Source organism: Poecilia reticulata, linkage group LG14, assembly GCF_000633615.1.
Source record: "Poecilia reticulata strain Guanapo linkage group LG14, Guppy_female_1.0+MT, whole genome shotgun sequence".
NCBI classification, from domain to species: domain Eukaryota; kingdom Metazoa; phylum Chordata; class Actinopteri; order Cyprinodontiformes; family Poeciliidae; genus Poecilia; species Poecilia reticulata.
In genome coordinates, this window is record NC_024344.1 from 4,735,872 (window position 1) to 4,762,199 (window position 26,328).

At 37.8% G+C, this 26,328-nt stretch overlaps 3 protein-coding genes across 5 annotated transcripts; all 3 read left to right on the top strand.

Moving 5' to 3' along the window:
• Positions 1-561: 561 nt before the first annotated feature.
• Positions 562-3,661, top strand: tpbgl (trophoblast glycoprotein like). Its single transcript, XM_008427368.2, has one exon. The coding sequence runs from the start codon at positions 837-839 to the stop codon at positions 1,899-1,901; it is 1,065 nt and encodes a 354-aa protein (XP_008425590.1). The 5' UTR covers positions 562-836; the 3' UTR covers positions 1,902-3,661.
• Positions 3,662-10,733: 7,072 nt separating this feature from the next.
• Positions 10,734-14,851, top strand: LOC103475591 (cytochrome c oxidase assembly factor 4 homolog, mitochondrial). 3 transcript variants are annotated; one of them, XM_017308469.1, is made up of 4 exons: positions 10,734-10,892; positions 11,626-11,704; positions 11,889-13,556; positions 13,634-14,851. In XM_017308469.1, the coding sequence occupies exon 4, from the start codon at positions 13,686-13,688 to the stop codon at positions 14,652-14,654; it is 969 nt and encodes a 322-aa protein (XP_017163958.1). In that variant the 5' UTR covers positions 10,734-10,892; positions 11,626-11,704; positions 11,889-13,556; positions 13,634-13,685; the 3' UTR covers positions 14,655-14,851. The 3 variants fall into 3 exon arrangements, with proteins under 3 accessions (XP_017163958.1, XP_008425588.1, XP_008425589.1); XM_008427366.1 differs by lacking the exon at positions 13,634-14,851 and having other exon boundaries at positions 10,744-10,892; positions 11,879-12,787; XM_008427367.1 differs by lacking the exon at positions 13,634-14,851 and having other exon boundaries at positions 10,744-10,892; positions 11,889-12,787.
• A 3,999-nt stretch (positions 14,852-18,850) lies between these two features.
• On the top strand, positions 18,851-20,108 carry LOC103475588 (olfactory receptor 52K1-like). The gene has a single exon (XM_008427362.2). The coding sequence runs from the start codon at positions 18,911-18,913 to the stop codon at positions 19,877-19,879; it is 969 nt and encodes a 322-aa protein (XP_008425584.1). The 5' UTR covers positions 18,851-18,910; the 3' UTR covers positions 19,880-20,108.
• Positions 20,109-26,328: the final 6,220 nt, after the last annotated feature.

Consider the following 26,328-nt stretch of genomic DNA (forward strand, 5'->3'; position numbering starts at 1 on the left):
CAACTTTATCTATGACCTGTCTAGTCTATTTGCTCATCATGAATTCTTCTAAGCTGTTAGAGGTGTATAGAAGAGTTGTATTTATACTCAGAATAAATTAATTACTGCATACAAAAGTAATGTTGACCTAGACATGCCGAGTATTAGAGCAAAGATGAGCACAAATGCATTAACACTGATATTGTTTTGTAAAATATATTGTAAAAAAGCATCCTTGTCCTGTTACTTGACTATGTACTACTTTGTATCCCACTAAAATAGTTAACTCACTCAAGACTAATTATATTAGAAGTCCTTAAGCAAATCATTATAATCCAAAAACACTAGATTAGTTTTTGGGGGTTGCTTGCATTCATCCAAAGGGTGTATAAATAAGAAGGGAGGGGAGGAGACAGGATTCACTTATTTATTTGTTTATTTATTCATTCTCATATCAGATGTTGTCTTTAATAGAGAAGCAGATACTCCTTTTACTGCGCATGCATGTATTGCAACATCATAATAAGGTTCCGTCACCCAACATTATCAATGGCCCCCATCTGGCCACCCCTTTCCAAAACTTTCTGGACGTGCCCCTGCCCGTGTGGTGCGTGTGTGCGGCTCTCGCTCTCCCTGTGTGTGACAGGCGTCAAAAATACCGCCGAAGGAGCTCAGCAGCTTCTCCACGCAGCTGTCCAACGCTCAGAGGCGCAAAGATCCCAGAGACAGACCGAGGTGACAATGGCTGGAGAGTTTCTCATCTCCTGATTGTTAGAAAGAAGCGCGTCGCTTTCAGCGCGGACTGACTCGACTTTACGTCATAATTTGAAGCTTTTAGACAAGCAGTGAATGAAAAGATGTGGATAACTCGTAGTGCCGAACATTTAAGCGGTGTTTTCTCTGTTTGGAATCAGTGGGGTTCGCATTGCGTAGCGCTGCTGTGTTTATTGTCTTCGCCAGTCAGGACAGATGACGCCTGCCCGTCTTCTTGCAGCTGCGCCAGGGACTCGGGGACCGTGACCTGCTTACCTGATGGGGGCCAAACCGATCGACCTTCGGACATACCAACATGGACGTCCACTTTGATACTTAGAGGTAGAAACATCTCAACTTTACCTCAAGGCGCGTTCACTGTCAACGGCACCGAGTTGGAAATGGTGACACTCTCGCTTTCCTACAACGGGATACAGACTATTGAGCCGTACGCGTTCCTGGGACTCACCCGCTTACATTTGTTAGACCTGAGCCATAATCAGCTGGAAACTATCTCGTCCAGGGCTTTCCACGGACTGACGGAGCTGCGCTCTCTTTTTCTCAATTACTCTGTTTCGCCCGATGCCACAGCGCAGCTTTCATCCGCGCTCGGCGCGCAAAGTTTGCGGAACCTCCACAGACTGGAGCTGGCGGGGAATAGACTAAACTCTATACCCATGGAAAGGTTAGATATGTATAACTTGCACTTTTTAGTCCTCACAAATAACTCAATTGAGAACATTGGGAGAGAAAACATATCTAGTTTGTACCAGCTGAGACGAATACGCGTCTACTTGGCTTTAAATCCGTTTCGATGCAACTGCGAACTGGAAGTGTTTTACTATTGGTTAAAAAACTCATCGCAGTGTCAGGATGCTGAGCGGGTGTTTTGCAGTGAGCCGGAAGCGCGGAGGGGGGTCCCCGTGGAGAAGCTGCGGGGAGAGGATGTGGATTGTATGAACGAGAACCTGGAGGCAGTCTCATACGTGTTCCTCGGCTTAGTGCTGGCTCTGATCGGAGTGGTGTTCCTCATGGTGCTGTATTTGAACCGGGGAGGCATCAAACGGTGGCTCAATAACATCAGAGAGGCGTGCAGGGACCAGATGGAGGTTTACCACTACCGCTATGAGCAGGACTCTGACCCCAGGTTGGCCAACGTGGCTGTTTAGCTCAATGAATCAAGATGCTCATGAAAAAGGGGAGAAAACTGGTCTATAACTTGATGAAAGCAAGAGACAAGTGCATCTCAGTTAAATAGAACATCACTGACAGTTCATTTCAATAACAACTTTTATGGTTAGAGCTTTTGGGTAATGAAAATCTAAATTTCAGTTTCTCAGAAAACTAACACAGTCAGGAGGAAAACTTTAAAGTTATCCAGTCACTGATACAAGCCACAAAAGTTCAGCGCAAAATAAGCTGGTTGTTAGGGGAATCCCTTTTTCAAGCTTAATATTAAAAAGTTAAGTGGAAGGATAAAGTGCAATAGAAAAGGTGCACAAGCAACACCAAGGAAACCACACACAGATGTATCCTGGACATTGTCTACAAAAGTGACCTCCTGCTTTGCATTGTGCTGGAAACAAGCAGGGGATTCCCTCTGGACACACACATGTATGAGCAAGAACTTGGAGATGGTTTTATGCCTGTTGATCTGCATAATGCTAATCCAGATAAGAGTGATATTTTGATGATGCTGTATGTGACCTGGGAAGAACCAGAAGAACCTGTAATGAGCAGGACTCAGATCCCAGGCCGGCCAATGAGGTTGTTTAACCGGAGCCAGTCTGAGTATAAGAGGAGCCACAAGCTGAATTTGCTGGGCCTACTTACATTGTTCACCACAGCATTAATGTGTTCATTTGTATGAACATTTTGCATGTATGACAACATGTTTTAGGTTTAGTGAATCAAATATGACTCCCCTAAAGAGACTGTCAGTCAGTTTGCATTGTTTATGTAAGAAATTGCATTTGACATGAAGTCTTTCTGGACATGACCGTTGTACATATCTTGTAGAAATTCGGTTATTTTTCTGATTTACTCATTTGCTCTTGCAGTCATGTTTTGTGTATAGTGACCTGTGTTGAAGTACTAGTTGAATTATGTTGTGCTTACAACACAATATTCAAAAAACTATGAATTACTTATTGAGATTTATATTGGAATCAATTGCAATGTCAACAAAAATATGAATTAAGCTCAGACATTTACAATAACTCAATAAACTACAGTAGAAGGATTAATTTATGGCTATCCAGCTATAAAAACTTATGGGACTTTTATTACGTCTTAAAACATGCTTCAAAACTTTTAATTTACATTTGAATGAAGAAGTATGAATTATTTAGAGAACATGGGATCTTGCTAAACTCCCCATGCTGGCATTGGGAGCCCTTAACAACGAATTGATTCTCACGCATTTGGAAAGTTTTATGTTTAAATACTCTAGATAAATCAGGTTTCTGTTATGATGTGAAATAACAGAAGAGAAAAGAAGTCAGGATTTAATAGAACTACATTTTAATCAAGATTATGAAAAATATAAGGGGCAGAAAATGGGTTCTTTGTGGTTATTTCTAGATGGAGATCCAGACAAGTAAATGACTTTTCTGATAATGCTTTCACAACTGAAATGTAAACTTCTGAGGAGAACTGCACTTTTCATACAGAGGGCTTAATGGGATGTATTTTTCAATCTGAAAAGCTCAAATAAAATTGTGACTCAGCTACTGTTATTCTTGGAAAAGTAGTTTGCTGCAGGCTCACAAGCCCTGCAGGGAGAACAAGATTATTCTGTCCTGGTTTATTAGGTGGAGTGCAAATTATAAGAGAGATGATGACATTAGCAGGCTGGTGTATTCATCAGAGTGCCATGTTTGTTGTAAGAAGTACAGCTGAAATAAAATTAATCTTATACAACTTGAAATGGATTTTAGCAACACTTTTTGGGAGGGAACATGTTGTATTATTTCAGATTAGTTTTATCTAAATTAGTAGTTAGATATTTAACATTAGAAAATTTTAATTTAAATGTAGTTTTGTTCACAACCGTAGTAAATCGTAACACTAACTTCTTTTGGACCTGTGCTGGACATTAATTTAATGTTTTTATAAAGACCTGATTGTGTCTTTAATAAAGGCGATGATGATGATGGTTAAGTGATGTTTTGTTTCACAGCTGACTAAAAAGGTTTAAGAGTGTTCATTTTGATGCCACATCTAAACTTTGCTTAACCCAAACAAAAAAAGTGAATAAATAGCTTCTTTTGCATTTAGTGCCTTGCTAAAGTTTCTTCTCTTTTCCACATTGTGTTTTGTAGCAACTACAAACTTTGACACATTTTATTGGGAATTTATGTAAATGGCCTGAATTTGATCTAGTTCAGAAAACTCCAAATCACTTTACATTATGCAGTCATTCACTCACACGCTGATGGTGATAAGCTACATCGTAGCCACATCTGCTCTGACTGACAGAAGCAGGGCTGCCACACAGTCGGTGCTACTGGGCCTTCTGACCATCTGACCATCACCAGCAGGCGAAGGTGGACGGACTGTCTTGCTCAAGGACACAATGACTGACACCAACAGAGAAGTTGGGTTTTGAACCGGCAACAGGACAAATCCTCATCTCCTGAGTCACAGCTGCCAACAAAATATACACCAACAAAAACTGATATTTGTGTAGTGGAAATTAAATTATACATTCATTTTCAATTGGATTACTTAAAAAAACTGCATGCACAGCTACAGGTTCTTTAGGATAGAAATGGGTTGATGTCATCTATTTAACTTAATTTAATTTCCCACAGGATCATTTTCCTATAAGTTTCTGAGTAGGGGATGAGCGCCATATTTATATCCCATAAAAACATAAATTACACATAAAAGGTTCCAGCATACTAATCGACTTAAATAATGAAAGTATAAATGAAAATAGTTGCGGAGGGTACAACACTGCATATTTAAAGTCTTTCATGCAACACATGCAATAAGTATGAGTGAAGGTAACTTTAGTTTTTCTCATGCTATTGGTCAGAGTTCTCCAACTCCAATCCTTGAGAGTTACGTCCTGCAGCTTTTAGATGCATCCCTGCTCAAATACACATGAATCATGGGAATCATTCATTACCTGGCCATGGCCAAACATGAGATGGTGAATCCACCATTTGCTTCAGATGTGTTGGAGCATGTATGCATTTAAAAGCAGCTGCAGGATGACGGCTCTTGAGTTCTTGACTTGGAGTCCCCTGCTCGAGATCTAAGTGTTTTACTGAGTCAGCATCATAGGGGCATGATGTCCCATAAGAATGTGACACCATGTCAGCTGCGGAGGAACTACTGTAGCATTTACTGTCCTGTTCTGTGTGAAGGTTTAAGAGATAACCTAATCATCAAGACAGCCTTGTCAAAGAATACAAGCATTCAAGTGCGGTACATTCATGTTCCACTTAACAGGAGGCTGCAGCAGCTCTGCAAGACTGCTCTGAGTCCAGCAGAAAAGCAACATTTAGTTTCCTCTTCAAAAAGCATTTCATAACTCAGACAAATGATCCAGAAGTAACTTACGGGACGATTTGATGAGAGCCTGATCAGAATCTCCTAATGCCACAGAAGGGAGATTCATTCCTTCCTGCATAATCTTATTTAGCAGAGAATGCGCTAGGCAATCCTTTATGAAAGGAAAAGAGATAACAACATCCCACAGCTCCTAGCTGCTGCACCATTCATTGAGAAGCTTATTTCTTGTGCAGTTGCACAGTTTGAAATGTTCAAAAATAATTCTGAGTAACAGAGCGAACTCCTTTAGTGACGTTTCTTTTCAGCAAGTCATCAAAAACCTGCTGAGTTCCTAAAGTTGAGTTGATGAAACTTGTTATACGTCCTATCACATTTTGTTTAATGTTCTTCTTTCTCTGCCTGCTTGTGAAATTAATATTGGAGAGATTTCATATAAAAATAAAAAATAAAATAAAATAAGGGTGTGGCATCACATTATCCACAGATGTCCCTAAAAATCTTGTGAAACATGGTCAGCCTTACAACCTAAAGTGATAAAACTGTGTGAAAAGCAGGCAAGTGCATGGCTTTTGGAAAATCCACACAAAGTCTTGTTTACAGTTTTTCCAAAATCTGTGGAGGGAACTCAGCAAACGTGGAAGAAAGCAGGACATGTTTGCTGAACAAAACAAAACCTTTGGGCCGTATGAGAATTGCTTTGTGTGGCAGAAAACTAGCACTATTCATCAACCTACAAAGTGATGACATCAAGGGCAGAGTGAAAGTCCATGCCATACTTTTAGAATTTTTATTCCTGAAACTTTATGAAAAAAAAAAGGTTCCGATCAAGCTTGCCTTTTAGATAAATATGTGCCACACACAATCCCAATAGTTAGTGGTTGCTTTTGTGGCAAAGTGTGGGTTTTGTTTCTCAGATGTTTAATCATAAAAAAAACTGTGAGGCGTTCCAAAAGAAACCAGAAAATGTTGTATGGAAATGTCCTGTATGAAATGTCAATATGAGTTTTTCTTTGAAACTCTCAAACTGGTTTTATGTCTATCGTGCACAAAAAAAAATCGTTATTTTTCAAAGTTCTTCGGTGAGACTTTAACAACTTTTAGGGTTAGTTTCTTCTATGCCTTTGCCCAGCTTGTATGCAGGAACTGAAACTGTTGGTAACTTTAAACTGAACTTTGTTATAAACTCAGGATCAGATGCACATCTTCCTATTTCTCACAACATGCACAACATAAGCAAATTATTCACTGGGCCCACAGTGTCTGTAATAATGCTCACAGAATTATTACTCCAGTTGCAACCTGCACCTGCTTTGATAAATACGGACACAAGCAAAATGTTTTGTTTTTTCATATGACATCTGCGTTGTGCAATTCAACCTTGCAGTTATTTTTAGCCTGCTATAAGTCAGAGTTGTCAGAGTCAAATTTAAGGTGAATCACGTTTTCTAACCCCACACAATGAATGTAAATAATTCAGTACAGTTGAAAACAAAATAGCGTGTGAAATATAATGACGTGGTTCCCTACCTGAGCTGCGTTCAAATTGATATTGTAGGCTATAACTATGTTCCCCAAAGGTTAATTCAAAATTTTACCTGTTCATTTTTGTTTACACCAGAATCTGTCATTTAGAACGGACTTTTAATGGTTTACACTCTACTGTACGTAATTAATATCTATTCATCTTTCCTTGGTGTGCAAAAATAAAGTGATGTCTGTCAGTGCATATTCCTTATATTGTGTCTGAGTTGTTCCTATATTATATGAGACTCTGTCCTATAAAGACTTGGAAAACACTTTTTTCTATTGTTGGTTCAAAACATCCAGTTTATTCATGCCCCCCTTACTCCTTATTTTTCCACATTTTCTTTACAAATAGTGGTTTGTCAAAGACATCTCCTGTGCCCCTGCACTATTCCCAGCTGCTCGTCTTTCTTGCTCCTCTTCATTCAGGTAAATGACTTTATCCAGTTGAGTGACTTTGTAAGGAAGCAAGGACAGTGTTTTAGCTGAGCCCAGCAAACGGGGAGAGCAGCAGCAGAGAGATAAAGAAAAGGGGGGACGAGTAAAGATTCATTAGAGGGATTTTTTATAGTTCAGGCACAAAATGTCCTTGCCTTATGCAAAGCAATGACTCACCCTCTTGCTCCATGTGTGAATGACTGGGAGGCCGAGGCCTGACTGCAAACTGGACTTATCAACAAAGCAGTAAAACCTTCTCTCATCTGTGGCAATGCAGTTGCTTTTTGATCTTTTAGATGCTTTTGATTAATTCACATTATGACATAATTTGTATTTTAAGTTTCAAAAGTCATCAACTGCAGAGGGACTTTCTATTGTTGCAAATGCATCAGTAAGAGAGTCTGAATAAAGTAAAAGGGACAGTGAAGCTCTGGTTTACAGTGCGCTGTTATTTTGTTTTAAATTCAGGGCTTTACAAAAGTATTTGTACACTTGATATCTTAAAGTTTCAGTGCAAAATTTAAGATAGGTTACTGTGATTTTATGTCATAAACCAATAGAATGCAAAGTCTTTTTTTCATTAAAAAAGGGCTCAAATCGAGTCTTTTTCACTGTTACTTTTTTGGTTACATCCATTTTCCCATCAACTCTGACCAGACTTGATGGGCAATGCAACTATTCAAAGTTCAGTACAGTATTTATTGTCTGTTTTTGTGACATATTTAACATATCATCGTGATAAGAACAGTTTCCATTCTACAGCTGTTTCAACATGGGAATGCTATTTTTAATGTGATGCGCAGTGCGACCAGGACTTTCTTATTGCCACGTACTGCCACTTATCAAGGCCAGATTTCAGCATAACATGAAGAATAGTAGCCCTGTCACCCACCTGGGCTGCAAATATTTCCGCAAATAACACAGAGAAACACAACCTTGGATAGCAAACTGCTTATGATTCATATGTCAAAAACAAAAATGCTGCCTCAGCTGAGTAAATATTTCATGTTGACCTTCACTCAATAGAAGCTGCTGATTCTTCATCTGGTCATAATGTTTCTGCAAAGTAAGAGGCATCATCTGCTCTGACAGCCTGTCTGTCACTATATAAACTTTGAATAGTCCTTTCATTTCCATCAGCCTGTCTACTACATTCCAAGTTTTATCAGGCAAAAACATTACATAAAACCAGAGTTTAATATTTTGTTTTTCGGTGTTTGATTTTCTACACTGACCAGTAAACTCTGCTCAGCAATCCTTCACACCTACTAAGAAAACTTTTTCATCACAGTCTTTGTTAAGAAGCATTAGGCCTTACAAGTTGATGCTGAAAAAAGTATGCAACCTAATGAATCATGTCTGCAAAAAACCTTTTTCGGATTTTATACTATATATTTATGTCCCTCTCTGAAGACTTGCCAGTGGATGAGCCGCTATAATAGATCAAACCTGCCAATTACTGCCCTCTTGTGGTTAAATGTCGACAATGCAACTATTCAAAGTTCAGTGCAGTATTTATTGTCTGTTTTTGTGACATGTCTAACATATTCCCTTCAGAATCCTGTTATATAATTACGAAAGCTCTACCACTGAAATAATCTTTTTGTTCATAAATATTTTTTTTTATGCAGTACAAACGGTGAAGACTTTCAGAAATCTATTGACAAAATCCAATTGCCTTCATTTAAAGCTACAAAGTTGTTTACAAAGTTCTCCTTCTCTGGCTTGAGACTAATGTCTTGGTTATTAGTTTAATCTGTAGCTAAGCTTTTTAAGACTACAGCAGATATAGATCCACCTTCAGATGTTTTAGAAACTCTTTGGCAAAACACTTTCTGTCTTGTTGACGTTGGATCTACACTAACTGGAATTCTGCCAATTTATCATTTAATAAATATAAAAAGAACTCAAAAACCACTTAATCCGTGTAGCCTAGCAGTTTGATAATGATGTGAAGTTCCGTATGAAAATCCAAGATAAGTGAAACAGTATTTGCATTATTTTTGTTCATCTGAGACTGCAGATGTATCTGCTTGTTAATGGAGAAGGTGGTTGTTTGGCAATAGAAGCTCATTCATTTCATTCTACATCCCTTCCCATTATTTTACTTTTTTAATTGCAAGAGTGCACAACTTTCTAATGGGTGCAGATGAGATTAATTAGGCTTAAGCCTGAGCTGTAAAAGCTTTGTTTGTTATAAAGAAGGTCATTAACCAGCATCCTTGGGTAATGACATCACAAATAGGACTCATTAGCAGGGCTCCCAGGAGTCAAAGAGGCAGGAGAGGATCATTTTATCTAGGGTCACTGAGCTCTGTTTGGTGACAAAATGCCCCCCAAGGGAATAGTGTTCATTACCAATGTCATTATTGTTGTTGAGTCATTTCCTAAACAACAACTTTATACAAAGCAGCAAAGTTTCTCTGAGGGAAATAATGAACCTGCCTTGTGTAATGGTCCATACAATTACTGGGCTCCTATTGTTTTCCTATAACTAGTCAGTGTACAGTCAGTGCTGTATTCTTATATTCTGAACTTGCTATTCTATTGTAATCCAAAGAAGTGAATAGCAAATATTTTACGGAGATTAGTAAACATGTTATTATTCGATGCCAGAAAACTTTGATTTTCACTCAAAATTTAGAGAAAATCCACAATGGGCACAACTTATTTATACAAGATTTGGCATCTGGTTTGATATAGATTTGAATTTCTTTTGAATTTTAGTTGGAATATTGAAACAGCAGCATATGTCAAAATATAAGTAGCTATAGTATGTGTTGGGAGTTCACAAGGATAACCAGCAAAATCTTAATGGAAGTCTCTTCTTGTTAAAAGAAAGCGGTACTGCTCCAGTGTTGTCACACTTTCACATCATAGGATGTTCTTGGAATGTCAGCGACTTTTTGCAGTTGACTGGGCAGATTTTACCAATCTGCCTTTAATTGCCATCTGAATCTTTTGAGTTGTATTACAATTGCGTCAACTTAGATAGCATGCAACGGAATTTGAATCTAATCTAATTTGAACTACATGTTGACTGAATTGTTTTCTTTTTTTTTTTCTTTCTTTTTTTTTACATTTGGACCTGTTTGCAAAGGACATTAATATTAGATGTCATCTATTATAATTTTTTTTTATCACACATAAACTACAATGAATTAATAATAAATGAATAAATTTAGTAAGTTTGAAATGTTCAGTTTAGCAGCATTAACATTTTGTCTAGGACATTAAGCACAATTACAAACTTTATCATAGTTTAAAAAACTGATTTAAAATTTGCATTAGTCAATAGTTTGTACATCGGAAACTTGGTCTTAAGGAATTAATGACTTATTAATGACTTGGGATATTTACTCTCTAGACTGTATAGTAAGCATAGAAATGATTGCTTTGATAATGTAATTTTCTGAAAATTCTACAATTCTAGTTTCAAATTCACATTTCGCGACAACATTGTAATGGAATTTCGCTTCGTAACGGAACCATTGGAACAGAGCATATTTTCTGGTGACACTTCCGGGTTCTGCGTAAACATGTCCCCTTCCTCTCTCCGTAGTGTAGGTTGGTTATGCAAACACAATGAAGCTTTGTGCTTTATGAAAACGTGCTTTCTGCTCCACAACAGAAGGAAAATGTCCTTGATGGATTGAGCGGGCAAAACAAGAGAGGTATTTTATTTTTTTATGATTATTAATTAAGCATTTAAACGCGAACTTATCGCCTTTCCTTAGTGGCTGGATGCAAAACTGAGTAGTAGTTTGTTTCTAAACTTATTGACCGCTCACGTTACGTGGAACAAAACATTTGTAGTTATATCTTATTTGTAATAATAACAACACTAAGTGTTCGGCGGAGGTGGGAGAAAAGTAATTAAACTGTATATATAGTCATTTTAAAACAATGTATTGTTCTGACAGAAGACTGAGATTTTGAGTAGAAGTTCAGCTACGTTATTGAGAAATCAATCTAAAAACTGAGCCATTCACAGCTTTAAACGAAACAAGTCCAACATTGTAAGACACAAGGCAACCTGCATGTAGCAAAAGTTCATGCAGGTACATATAATCCTGTAATCCTGACAAGTCAAAGAGGTGCATCAGAAGTAATAGATAGCAGTGAGGCGAGAGATTCAGTTTGTCTATTTCAGTTTCCTGCAAATGAGTTTTTTATTATTGCTAGTATCACTAGTATCAACATTTTGATGGTAAAATTTATATGGAGTATGGAGGTGTAGTGTTGTACCTCGTGGTGGCGCTGTCAATGAAGTAAGCATTCAGTTGGCGCATGCTCATTGCTGTCTCTCTTCATATCGCAAATATACTTGCTCATTTACACATTATAAATGTTTTTGATATTCCATTGTATGTTTAATAAATGTGACTGACATATTTATTCTTTCAGGTTGGCCATAAATGCAGTGAACTTTGAGGCTGAGGCAGAAAGTACCGTGGGGCAGCGTTGAACCCCAAACACACAACAGGTAACAGGCGATCTTCCTCTAAACATTGACTAAAAACTGTACAAAAAAATATATATACATATAGTCAGATTAGAGCCATTCAAGGTTATAATCTATTTTTTCTAAGCATATGCACTTGATGATTTTTAGATATGAATTCTGACCAGATTTTGTTTGTTTTTCTACTTCTTGCTGATTTTCACAGCCTGAGTCCTTATAAATAAGGAGGATGTCTTATCCTTCACCCCATGACCGCACCCGTAAAGACGACGAGGATGACCCTGTTGATCAGATGATATCCCGTACGGGCTGTGCTGAGCTGCATTATGCTGTGCAGGAGTGCATGGCTGAACATCAGGACTGGAGAGCCTGCCAGAAGCAGGTTCAGAGCTTCAAAGACTGCATGACAAATTTCCAAAACGCTCAGAAAGAACGGCGGAAAGCCCAATCGCAGACCCCTAACAAGTTAACCAGTTGAACTAACAAATCCATGTGGATTTGGGATAAGTTCAAGAACTATTTGTGATACTTTTAAAACCAAAGACTGTAATAAATGTCGTAATTGCCAATGAAAATAAACTTTGAAATTTTAAATATACGACATTGATTCTTAAACAAAAACTGATGTTTCCTTAGAAATGACATTGACTAGACAGTTTCTCATCATCCATGCAACTGCTACAAAAAAGGCCTTTTCTCTACTTTCACACATCTTTCTGTAAGAATATAACATTTGGCAGTCTGGTGATGAGCTGCTCAATTACATGCATAACTCAAATTGATCTAAAAGAGACCCATTTCAAAACGCAGTCAAAAGGTTTTTGAGCCAGAACCAAACATGGAGAAGCAGCACTCAGCTTCTATGCACCACAAATCTGGAACAAACTCTGAGAAAACTGCCAAAACACCGAGTGGCTTTAAATCTGGACTAAAAACCCACCTGTTCAGAGTTGCTTTTGAAACATAATCAATTAGACATTAATGAACAATTGTTGAGTGTGTGTTCTGCAACTTAGTATTTTTTGTGTTTGTTTTTATGATGTAAAGCACTTTGTACTATACACATTACACATATTCATACAAATAAACTAAATTGATAAATTATTTCATCATGTATTCCTATTTATTTGACTGCTAAACAATTAGACAGTTTGAAAAACATATTTTGTCGGGAAAAAATAAACATCTGCATAATTAATAAGTGCACCCTAGATCTAATATAATGTTGAAGCAACTTTTTATTTCATTTTCGGCTCTCAGTTTACTTCTGTAGGTTTGTCCACGTTTCAGATCTTGGCTTCTGTCGTCAGATTACCCAGATGATGAGGACATGTTTGTCCACTGTCTTTTTCATGAGACATTTTGTTGGATTTATTTCTATGCTCTGTTTAAGTCACTCATAGACCATTTTTTTCTGGTAAAGTCATTCTTTAGTTGATTCAGATTGATTAGGAAAAGTCAAAAATTGTTTTATCTCGCTTTCAGACAGCTGAAGGTTGCAGGTCATAACCGACTAGTATTTGTAGCTTCTCATAAATTGTCCCATATTCCGATTTTGATAGAGTCAATGTTACTGTTTGTGTTAAAATATAGAAAAATCTGCAGGTATTCATCTGTACATAACTTTTTCAAAGCTAATGGAACTGATGTGCAAGCTTAACGATAATGAACCAGTTGAACTTCTTCATAGACCAAATTAGTGAAATAAATAAGGTATTTCATAATGGCTTTCAAAGTTTTGAGTTAATCTCATGGGATAAACTGGGACATATATTTTTTCTGGTACGCAAGTCACATTTCCAGTTGCCTGCCTGCAGCTTCTCAGATAAGCCCTGTTCAGTGCTGCGGCTAAACAACACTCATGGATCATTAGGTGAGCTGATTTACTTAGTTTTTAGTATATTTTAGATATCAGTATTTCAAAATAAACATCAACACTTTGTTTTTCAGATTTTACTTTTAAACAGATGCTGTCTTTCAACAAAAGCTTTGCAGATGAGCGATGTCTTCCTCTAGGACTGTTTCAAACACTTCTGTCATCATTCACCCTCCAGGTTTCTACATTGTTGGATTTGAGTCATTTCCCTTCATATCTGTGTATTTTATCTTCCTGGCATTTGTTTATGTGTTTTCAGTGATGTTTAACTGTTTGCTGATTTATACAATTGCTGTGAATCACAGTTTGCACACTCCAAAATTTCTAGCCATCACCAACCTGGCAGTGATAGATTTAGTCTTTAACTCCTGCACCATTCCTGGCATGATAAAGATTTTTCTAACCAAGGATAACTTTGTTCCATTTAACCTGTGTCTTGTACAAATGTTTGTATATTATGCATTCTTAACACTGGAATCATATGCACTCACAGTACTAGCCTATGACAGACTGATTGCTATATGTTTCCCTTTTAGACAAAGCTCAGTCAACACAGTGCGCAGCATGTGCTGCATTATCAGTGTTACCTGGTGTTTAGCTGTTGGAATGACAGGATTTTCAACAACCATAATGACAAGACTGTCTTTTTGCAACTCTGTCAGAGTGGTTAGTTATTTTTGTGACTATGCACCTGTGTTTCGTCTTGCATGTAATGATAACTCGTTGCAATGGTCCTCAGCTTCATACTCCTCCACTGTTGTCCTTGGAGTGCCTTTTGTTTTCATCCTGCTCTCCTATGTGAGCATCCTGGTGACTGTGTTCAGGATGAAATCTGTGGACCGACGAGTGAAAGCTTTGGCCACGTGTGTTGAACATATTATTGTTGTCACTATATTTTATATTCCTATTTTTGTTATTTTCAGCATTGGGTTTTTTTCAAGGGTAGTGGACCCAGACAAGAGAGTTCTGAGTCTGTCGCTGGCATCTTGCATGCCTCCTTGCATTAATCCTATTGTTTATTCTCTGAAAACTAAAGAGATCAAAATCAGAATACTGGCTATCTTTAGAAAAACTAAAGTTAATACAAAAATCTGAGCAAAATCCAAATAAATCTTTTTAGACTCTAGAAGTAACAAATAACCTAGAAAAAAAAGTAATGAACAGATCTTGTCTCTAATTTTCCTTTTTTTTTTTACTTATAAATATGTAAGGATGTCACTACACCTAATATCTTATTATTATACTGTGGTATAATTTTTGGGTAACACTTTATTTGAAGGGGTTTGCATAAGACTGACATGACACTGTCATAAACATGACATAACACCTGTCATGAACATGAACGAGTCTTTATGAATGTTTTTGACAGTTGTCATGAAGTGTCATTTGGTAAATAATGACATTTTTAATGCAAAGTAGTTCTAAAAGTTGCATTAAAAGTCCATTAAAAGTGCCAACTTTGCATGATTTTGTAAATAATGACAATTGAATGCAAAGTTGGCATTTTTAATGGACTTTTAATGCAACTTTTAGAACAACTTTGCATTAAAAATGTAATTATTTACCGAATGACACTTTATGACAACTGTCATAAACATTCATAAAGACTCGTTCATGTTCATGACAGATGTTATGTCATGTTTATGACAGTGTCATGTCAGTTTTATGCACATCCCGTCAAATAAAGTGTTACCATTTTCTTGTAATCTGTACCTTGTAAAGTCAATTAAAACTGGGGGTTCAGCCTTCCACAATTGTCTTCTGAGATTTGATTTTATGTGTAAATATGATTTAAATTATGTCAGGTATTTGAATTCTCTAAGTGAAATTGGTTGGAACAGTGCCTTGAAAACAAATTTTACAGTGGATTAACTGTTTTACTTCACCGTGTTACATTTACAGTTTAAATTAACTTAGTTGGTTAATTTAGGTTCTTTGAAGACCCATAACAAATAAGAAATAAAATAGTCTAAACTGGAAATGAACTTTTATCAGGTTGATTCAAATGTTCCACATTTCTGAAATATTTTATGCCTGTTCTGCAGTATTTGTATTCTATCATTAAATATTTGTGAATATGTTAATCTAACATTATAAGTTTTCCTTCAATGTTGTTTGAGAAAATTACCAGCATTACGATATGGTAGCTAATGTATGCACGAATATTTTTCTTTAAATGTAGAATCATCAAAAGGAGAAGTATGCAAAATTATTTTTTGGTAATATTATATTTATATTTGATTATTATATTTCCATTAGTTCCTTTTAATATACAATATTTTTATTGAAGCTTAGAGGCAGTAAAAGGACAAAAGGTTGACATCTAGTGGTTAAATGTGTAAAGTGCAACTTTGATATAGAAGCATTGTTTAATTGTTTTATGAATTCAGATAAAACATTGTCTGTTTAAAATACAAAATAATCCTACCAAATATCAATGTTGAGTAAATTACAGTTTGAGTGAACAAAACACATTTCATCTTGCTATGTGGACTAAAAAGGAAGCAGCAGAAGATGCAAATTTACATATTAACATATTTTTGGCAGCTGTGTATATTAGCTTATCACAATAACATCATCATGAAAACAGCTTAGCCTATAAAATAAATTATAAAAGCTTATAGTTAAGATTTAATTTGTTAAAAACAGCAACAGTGTTGGAAAGGTTGGGGCATGAGGGCCTCCGTCCAGAAGCAGCTCATCTACAAACACCTGGTGAATCATTCAAGCAAGAAAAGCAAAAGGTCTTGTGATCATGTTGACTAAGAATGATAAGGGAGCCACAATCTGTAGTGAAATGAATGCAGCACCAATATAAAGAGACTTCTCATTAACTCTCCAATATAAGGAGACTTAATGAGAAAAAAGAAATTACTTCAAAAATATGATGTGCACTGATGATGTGTTTGTCCATCATAACTTTACAATTATACAAAGGGGAAAGTTGGTCAACCTGATTACATTGTTCCAACTGGTAGCAGTATCATATGAAGGGCCGTTTAGGACAAAAATCTATGTTTTGTCTCTCACACACTACAAAAAACTCACGCACACTCAAATTGCATATACACACTACTAAAATGGCACACACGCATACAAATTGTATCTTTCTTGCACACATACTGTACTAACATCTCGCACACGCAAACACAAAATACTACAATTGTGCACATACACTACTAAAATCTCACATGCACAATTTTTTTTTGTCTTACTCACAAGACTAAGATTGCACATATAAACTAATAAAATATAGATTCGTTATTTTGTATGTGAGAGACTCAGTTTTGTATGTATGAGGGACATTTTTTGTATGTGAGAGAGACTCAAGTTTGTATGTGTGAGAGGTGTCACGGAAGAGACGGGGCATAATTTAGAGATCAGATCGCGCATGCGTTATATCACAGTGAAGTTAGCTTCAAGTTTGATATTGGAGCTCCCCAGTGTAAGCAGCGTTTAGCTCAAGGTTAATCCGATTTATGAACGCTAATTTCGGCCAGCCGTTCTCTACCGCTCCCTCCTCAAGCGCTTGGAGGTTCACCTAGGGCTTATTCCGGTTCTAAGGCCGTTTACTCCTGCTCTATAACGCCGGTTCTAAGGCCCCTTACTCCGGCTATAAGGCCGCTTACTCCGGTTCAAACGCCGGTTATAAGGCCGCTTACTCCGGTTCAAATGCCGGCAATAACGCCGGCTATAAGGCCGCTAACTTCGGCTCTATAACGCCGGTTCTAAGGCCCCTTACTCCGGCTATAACGCCGGCTATAAGGCCGCTTACTCCGGTTCAAACGCCGGTTATAAGGCCGCTTACTCCGGTTCAAATGCCGGCTATAACGCCGGCTATAAGGCCGCTAACTTCGGCTCTATAACACCGGTTCTAAGGCCGCTTACTTCGGCTATAACGCCGGCTATAAGGCAGCTGACTCCGTTTCAAACGCCGGTTATAAGGCCGCTAACTTCGGCTCTAAAGCCGGAGGAGCGCCCTAAGTGAACCGACGACCCCTTGAGGAGGGAGCGGTAGAGAACGGCTGGCCGAAATAAGCGTTCATAAATCGGATTAACCTTGAGCTAAACGCCGCTTGAAAAATGGCGCTCCAATATCTAACTTGAAGCTAACTTCACTGTGGTATAACGCATGCGTGATCTGATCTCCAAATTATGCCCCGCCTCTTCCGTGACACCTCTCACACATACAAAAAATGTCCCTCACACATACAAAACTGAGTCTCTCACATACAAAATGACGAGTCTATATTTTATCAGTTTATATGTGCAATCTTAGTCTTGTGAGTAAGACAAAAAAATTTGTTTGCGTGTGGGACATTTGAATAGTGTATGTGCGCAATTGTAGTATTTTGTGTGTGCGTGTGCGACATGTTAGTACAGTGTATGAGTGCGAGAAATATAACATTTGTGTGCGTGTTGGTAGTGCAGTGTATGTGCGAGAAAGATAACATTTGTGTGCGTGTGTGACATTTTAGTAGTGTGTATAAGCAATTTGAGTATTTTTTGAGTGTTTATGAGGTTTTATGTAGTGTGTGAGACAAAACATAGATTTTGTCCTAAACGGCCCCCTCATAGTATCATGCTGTGGCGCTGTAGCTTCATAAAATACACAGACTGATTAAGCAAAACATCCTTGTACATAAATAATGAAGCAGCATCTCAACAACAAAATGGAAGTTAAGGTTTTGACACAATTGGGTTTTCAATTACAAAGTTGCTTACAACAAAGTCTCTGCTTTAGAGTTGTTGGTGGTTGGAGATGTTCACTCTTAGTATTAATTTATAAGCAGCTCTCATTTGATTCTGAGTTTTTCCTTTTCAGAAAAATCCCCATTGTGGGACCGTAAAGAATAATTCTGAATAAAAGTTAAAACATGCAACATTTGAAGAAATAAAGATCTTCTAGTGACGCCACAAAATGATTAATTAGAAACTAAGCCAATGTCCCATCTCTTCAACTTTATGTTTGCCACACTTCAGAACTTTGGAGCAGATTGTACCAGTTGTAATTATTAACAATGGGAGTTCAGTTACTCAGGTTACTACATCAACATTTAGATAATTAGCTCCTTGTTTCATGCAGAGCAAATGTTTATCAGAATAACTTCAGTTTTGCTCTCTCAAGGGGCCAAATTAGTAGAATAAACAAGGTATTTCACAACTACTTTTTAAGTACGTAATGTGAGTTGAATCTCATGAGAAAGGCAGTGTGTTGTTAGAGTATGCAGGTGGCAGTTAAGGCTATATAGTTAGACTTGAATTTAACACGGACCCTACATTTTCTGTTTTCAGATTAAAGATTTTCATACTGAGGCTCCATCTTCCAGCAAACGCTGTGGGAATCGGTGATGTCTTCCTCTAGATCTGTTTCAAACACTTCTGTCATCATTCACCCTCCAGGTTTCTACATTGTTGGATTTGAGTCATTTCCCTTYATATCTGTGTATTTTATCTTCCTGGCATTTGTKTATRTGTTTTCAGTKATGTTTAACTGTTTGCTGATTTATACAATTGCTGTGAGTCACAGTTTGCACACTCCAAAATTHHTGGCCATCACCAACCTGGCAGTGATAGATTTAGTGCTTAACACCTGCACCATTCCTGGCATGATAAAGATTTTTCTCATCAAAGATAATTTTATTCCGTTTAACTTGTGCCTTGTTCAGATGTTTGTATATTATGCATTTGCAGCTCTGGAGTCTTATGCACTCACTATACTGGCCTATGACAGGCTGATTGCTATATGTTTCCCCTTCAGGCAGAACTCAATCAACACAGTGCGCAGCATGTGCTGGATTATTTTTGCTTCTTGGTGTTTTTCTGTGGGAATTATAACATTTGCWRTAAGCTCAATGACMCKAYTGTCTTTTTGCAACTCTGTCAGGGTGTTCAGTTATTTTTGTGACTATGCACCTGTGTTTCGACTTGCCTGTAATGATTACTCACTGCAGTGGTCGGCATCTTCATCCCTCTCTGTTCTGAMCCTGGGAGGACCTTTTGTTTTCATCCTGCTCTCCTATGTGAGCATCCTGGTGACTGTGTTCAAGATGAAATCTGTGGACAGACGAATGAAAGCTTTGGCCACATGTGTTGAACATATTATTGTTGTTGCTATATTTTATATTCCTCTACTTGTTATTTTTGCCATTGGGTTGTTTTCAAGGGTAGTGGACCCAGAGAAGAGAGTTTTGAGTCTGTCGCTGGCATCTTGCATGCCTCCTTGCATWAATCCTATTGTTTATTCTCTGAAAACTAAAGAGATTAAAATCAGAACACTAGTTTTGTTTAGAAAAACCAAAGTTAGTACGAAATTCTAATAACAATCCTTGCAGACGTTACAGTGATAAACTGGAACGTCTGAATAAAATCCAGAATTAAAAAAAAATCATTTTTGTTCATTTCACTAATGAAACTGTATGGTAAATTTTTATTTTGTACATATATTATTACAATAAATAACGTCTGACTTATTTTTTGTCTTTATTTACTTCTAATTTGGGAACATTTGATATATATCTTTCTGTATAGCCAAATGTTTTGTGCTATCTCTTGCAGGTACTGCGTGCCTGCAAGAGARGGGAGCACCCCAAGGACAAACAGAGGGGAGCAGCTGTCTGCTGTAAAGAATCTATGGGTTCACTGTGCAGCCGTGAGTGATTAGTTTTTCAAGAACAATCTAAAACACAACTTCATTAGTTAATAAACAGCTTTTTTCACCATTTCATATTGTTTCTGAACTGTTTGTGCTTTGCTATAGCAGGGCTGCAATAATACGTTGATCGCGGAAGGTTTTGATTCGATCTCGGCATTAGGTGACAAACTGAACGCCACCATGATGCTGAGACCAGCACTTGTTCCTCTGACCCCTTATTAAAACATTCATAACTTTATTAAAGAACAACAACAAAATCAACAAAACGTGTTCAAATTAATGACGAGACAAAAATAATAATCTCTGTAATTATTGTTTCAATCAGGTGTTGCAATTCTGTGCGTTTTGGTTCCATTAATAACGAGCAGAGCAGGAGCTTAAAATGAACTAATTAACCACAGCCAAGGCCGTGCAGAGACCACTAAAGGGGCAGGTGCTCAAAAAAAAAAGGGCACATCCAACCGCATTCTAGGACAGAATATTAACAAAGCCACACAGCTTCCAGAGTTTAATAAACAATGAAAAGTTACAAAATTATGAAAAATACAATCTCTACGAGCATGCAACTAGGCATATGTAAGATATTTCATTAGTAATTTCTTTCTGCAGGTCTATTTTGTTATAGGAAAGTATTGCAATATTCAAACCCGCAATTTAGCAAGATATGTAAATCATTGCTGGACCACCAGACATATTTTGTCTTTACAGAATTACACTATTAAAAATATAAAAAAGGGCACAATGCAACTTTTTAGAGTACTTTAACCTATAAAAAAGAGCTGCCTGTTTGCTACACTTGCAGTGGAGATGAAGATGGTCCATTCAGGAAAGCAGAGCTGCATCAAACTTTAATGTGGAACTGCAGGAAAAAAAACCAACAAAAGCAAATATTTAATTGTTAATGCATGTCACCATGAGAAAAGCCTACTGAGTTTTGCTTAAAAAAACTTGAAAAATTAAAATCACACATTTTTGCCTCATGAAATGAAAACATTATTTGCAAAAGAAAGTTATTTGCGCATGTCAGAAATCTTTTCTTGCTATTCTAAGTTTTTGTTTGTGACTCAAAGTTTTGCTTGTTATTCTCGCATGACATCGTGGGCAGGGCCCAAACGCGCAACAAAAGATTTCTGATGTGTGAAAATAAAAGTTTATGTTTGGCAAATAACTTTTTAAGTTCACGATACAAAAACGAGTTATTTAATTAAAAAAAAAGTTTTTTAAACAAAACATTTTGTTCTTAAAAAAGAAATTACAATTCCAAAAGTCCATCCATCCATCTTCTTAGACCCTTGTTCCTTAGTGGGGTCAGGAGGGTTGCTGGTGCCTCTCCAGCTAACGTTCCAGGCGAGAGGCAGGGTCACCCTGGACAGGTCGCCAGTCTGTCGCAGGGCAACACAGAGACACACAGGACAAACAACCACGCACACACACACTCACACCTAGGGGCAATTTGGAGAGGCCAATTAACCTGACAGTCATGTTTTTGGACTGTGGGAGGAAACTGGAGTACCTGGAGAAAACCCACGCATGCWCAGGGAGACCATGCAAACTCCATGCAGAAAGACCGGGGCCGGGAATCGAACCCAGAACCTTCTTGCTGAAAGGCAACAGTTATACCAACTGCGCCATTGTGCAACCCAGCATTTAAATCCAAAATGAAAAATCTTTTTAAAAGTAATCATTTCCAGCAAAAAAAAAAATTAACCGTATTGAAAAAACTGATTACACTGCTTGGAATAAAACACCCACTATATCACTCTGCCACATTGTGGGGCATACTTGTAAACTAATATTAGAAAATGAGGAAAAAATGATGTGCAAGCTTTTTACTGTGCACATACAAAAAGCATACAAAGGATAATTTAAATACAACAAATGCTGCTTTGCTAGCAAAGTCATTAGCTAGCAGCTAGCTAATAGCACAACAACAGCCTAATGTCTGTATGATAAAAATATTGAATCGATAGTTAAGAACAGTTTTTCCTCACCTGGCTGTCTCCTCCCACTCAGTAGTTCTTCAGAGAAAGGCAGACACAGAGGCCTGACAGTGTCTGTTGTATTTCATTACATCTCTGCTTAAATCGCTACTCCATGCTGAAGCAGAAATGATACATCATCTGACAAATAGCAAGTTTACTCCACTTTATTCACCAAAAACATTTTTGTTTTTTTTTTAATTCATCAAAACCTGTTCTGTAATCTGGAACGTTGAGCTCCGCAGTTAACCGACTTATCTCACTGCGAGAGAGGCAATTGCGTCATGCGTCACGGGCAAAAGGTCAAAGGTAACAAGGTGACCGACATATTATGTTGTACAAAAAAACCCCCAACAAAAAACTAAATAATTTTACTACATGTTATTATGTGTCAGAAGAGGGCTTAGAAAATAATACCCCCTCTAACTCCCCCCTGCCCCCTCTCAAAAAAAGAGAATTGACCAAAAGGGCACTTGGGGACAAGGAGCAAAAGGGGCAGATGCTCAAGCAACCCCAACCTCCCTCCCACCCCCCTCTGCACGTGCCTGACCACAGCTGTGTTCATGAGACGCTTATTAATAATCGCAAAATAAATATCAAGCTTGAAAACCTGATATCACAACAGACTAAATGTTATGTTTTTAATGTAATCTCTGTTCGGCTTGCGGAGCGCTGGCGGTTGCCACGGCAACGGTGTGCTTACATGACACACACAGAGAGAAAGAGAGAGTTAAAAGGTGCGAGTAGTTTAGAGTTGATCACCTGTTCGGGTTGTTTTATCTTTGTTTACCTTTGCTGTGGCGGTTTACAGCCGCTGTAGTTTCTGAATGTTCAATAAACGACAAAGTTGGACTAATTATCTCGTTCTTTGTGAGTATGCGTCATTCACAACAAACATCAAACACGGTAAATATGTTTCATTAAGTATTTAACAAACAAATGGCTTCTACCGCGATAATTATGTGAAATATAATACATTTTCTAAGAAAAAAAATTGTTTGATGCTCTCAAACACATCTTGCTTTGAGCTCAGAGTCCGGGAGGCTTTTCCTCTATTCAACTTTTTTTTTGCCTCTTATTTAGTGAAAATATTGATGTTGATGAGATTTAAATAATAACCTTTTTCAATCTTTATGGCTCCACTGTTGAAAATTAGGCTCTAACATTCACAAATGACATTGAATTAAAATCAAGTTCAACATCTGGTTTGAGGTGATTCCTCTGGGACCTGTTGGAGGAAACATTTCCCAACTCCAGCAACTTCAGAAGATGAGCTTTAACCTAACAGAACTATGTTTTTCCTCCTATCAGTATGAGAGTCAGGGTGAGGAGGCGCCATGTTAGGAAGAGAAGTGGAAGCTGCAGTATCTTCAGAACAAACAGGTCATGAATCTAGACCTACTGATTATCCCTCTGTCTGGACACAGGTTCAATATAACCAGGTTAAAAGCTAAAATGAATGGTTATATGCCAGACATGGAAAACTGGGTTGCACTCCATGCCATGAGTATCAGGATTTAGGTCTCATGGCATCTCAAGGTGTCAACATTGCAGCCAGTGGACTGAGAGAAACATGGGTCCATTGTGTAGCAATTCAAGAGCTACCCAGCTTTTATCGCTTCGCAAAAAAAATCATCAGCACAGAAACTCCAAATAGTAGCACCAAGAATTTAAAACTACTTTCAGCCAAAACATAGAATGTCCAAAACATTTTATTATCATATAAACTACATTGAATCACCGTCAGTCANAGTAGCACCAAGAATTTAAAACTACTTTCAGCCAAAACATAGAATGTCCAAAACATTTTATTATCATATAAACTACATTGAATCACCGTCAGTCATCTGCAAAATAAGTAAGTAAATTTACTGTAAAAAATGATAAAATAGTTACGGTTGATGACTGTAATGAAATCACTTCATTACTGTAGAAAATACATGGAATTACAATTGTTAGAGATTTTTTGGTATTATCATTTTGTTATTACTTTAGTTCACATTCAGTCTAATGTTCAATTAAAAGTGTTCTCTTCCTTCTGTGTGTATAAACTGACCTGGAGGCCCATCTGCCTGTTTGTCTTCATGTGAAACAGTTAACTGTGTGTTTCCCAGACCTTAAATTATGTTTCCACAGGTGCCTGTTTATCAACCGGAATACTCCCTACCTTAGAAACTGCCTGTGTGCATTAAAAATTTGTCTTTGCTGTTTTTCTTACCTATCCTCCCTGTTCCTGCTTGATAATAAAAGACAAGCTGTAAACAAAAGTCTTTAGAATGCTCTGTAGACGACTCAGAGGAGCAGTTTGCTGACTCTTCTCCTTTTGCAAAAGCTTGGTCATAAAATTCATATACGTTGTCTGTGGATCTTTTATTGAAGGTTTGAGAAAAATACCTATCAACAATAACTCCATAAACATATATTGCAAGTGATTTTTAAATGAAGAAAACACAGAAATCTATTGTAAAAATCTAAGTAATTGTAAAATTCATAGAAAAATATTGTAATATAGCCTGCAGCAAATTACCCTAAAATTAATGGAATTAATTAGCCAAAATTACAAATTTTGCTGATGTTTATATCTTTGATGTAAAACCATAAACCAGACAGCAAAAGTAATTTACAAGGATTAGAATGTCGGTGTGATACTTGGGTTCCTTTTGTTTTTTAATAATTAAATTTAAAATGCCTTTGATATCCATCCATCCATACATACATTTTCTTAACACCTTTGTCCCTTAGTGGGGTCGGGAGGGTTGCTGGTGCCCATCTCCAGCTATCGTTCCGGGCAAGAGGCGGGGTCACCTGGACAGGTCGCCAGTCTGTCACAGTGCCTTTGATGTATCAAACTGAAATCTCAAAGGAATTGGCGTAAGACAAACAACATTTTTATCCCTAATTTATTTTACTGTGAAATTCTGGCAACACCACAATGTATAAAAAATTAAAAAATAAAAATTTATGGCAGCTAGGGTTGCCGAAATTCCTCCATAAAAACAATTACGCTGTTGAGAACCGTGTTGTTGGAATGGTTCCTTTTTGCTGCTTTCCCCCACTTTTACCACCAGAGGGAGGCTGTTTCTTCCTGAGGCGTTGCCGGTGGTTCCNGAACCGTGTTGTTGGAATGGTTCCTTTTTGCTGCTTTCCCCCACTTTTACCACCAGAGGGAGGCTGTTTCTTCCTGAGGCGTTGCCGGTGGTTCCTGGATTCCTGCACACCTGCAATTAATCAGATCGTCTGGAGGAGTATATGAGGACGGAGCTGCCAACACTACAGTTCCAGAGTGTTAGCAAGTATTTGGTACTCTAGCCCTCTGTGCTTCTCACTGTGATCTCCTGTTGTGGACCTCAAAGTGATGTCTCCTTGTGCCTCTTCCTCAGGTTATTCCTCGTGACTCTGTGGACCCTCTGGTTGCCAGAGTTCCACTGACACCTCCGCAGTAAACCAAACCTCCTTGGATTACCCTGTCATCAGTCTCACTCGCTCCTCGCCTTCTGTGATCCAAAGCTTACCTGTCCTCCCTCCACCGCAACCTCTTCGTCGGTCCAGCAGCAACCCTCCACCTGAACCAAACCCCGGTAACCACAGTGATTCTTCCCCCCGACCTACCTCCACCCAAGACCGGTCCGTTTATTCTGAAACTGCCGTTTTCCACGACTCCTGAACTCACCATCTCTCTTTTTTTCACATTCCAGTGCTCCGGTGATCCAGTTTGCAGACTTTGTTCAGAACCCTATTGTTGATCATTATTTTGTGTTTGCAATAAACATATTTAACTGATTTCTGTTCTCCGCGTGGTGTTCTGCATGTGGGTTAAGAAATTAGACTCCATGACATACGAGTAAAATCTGTTTTTTATTTTAGGGTAAAACGCCGGCAGCCGGGGTGCCGAGATTCAACTGTAAAAAAACAATTGCGAGTAAAATCTGTTTTGTTTTTTGAGATAATTTATTTCTCTCTCTACTTTGCTTTTCTTCTGTGTCTTTGAAGTCTCCCGTTTAAGCTCATTGGGGATTCGGGATTTGGTATTGGGTAACTTTCACGCATGCACAGGGAGAACATGCAAACTCCATGCAGAAAGACTGGGGCCGGGAATCGAACCCAGAACCTTCTTGCTGCAAGGCAACAGCTCTAC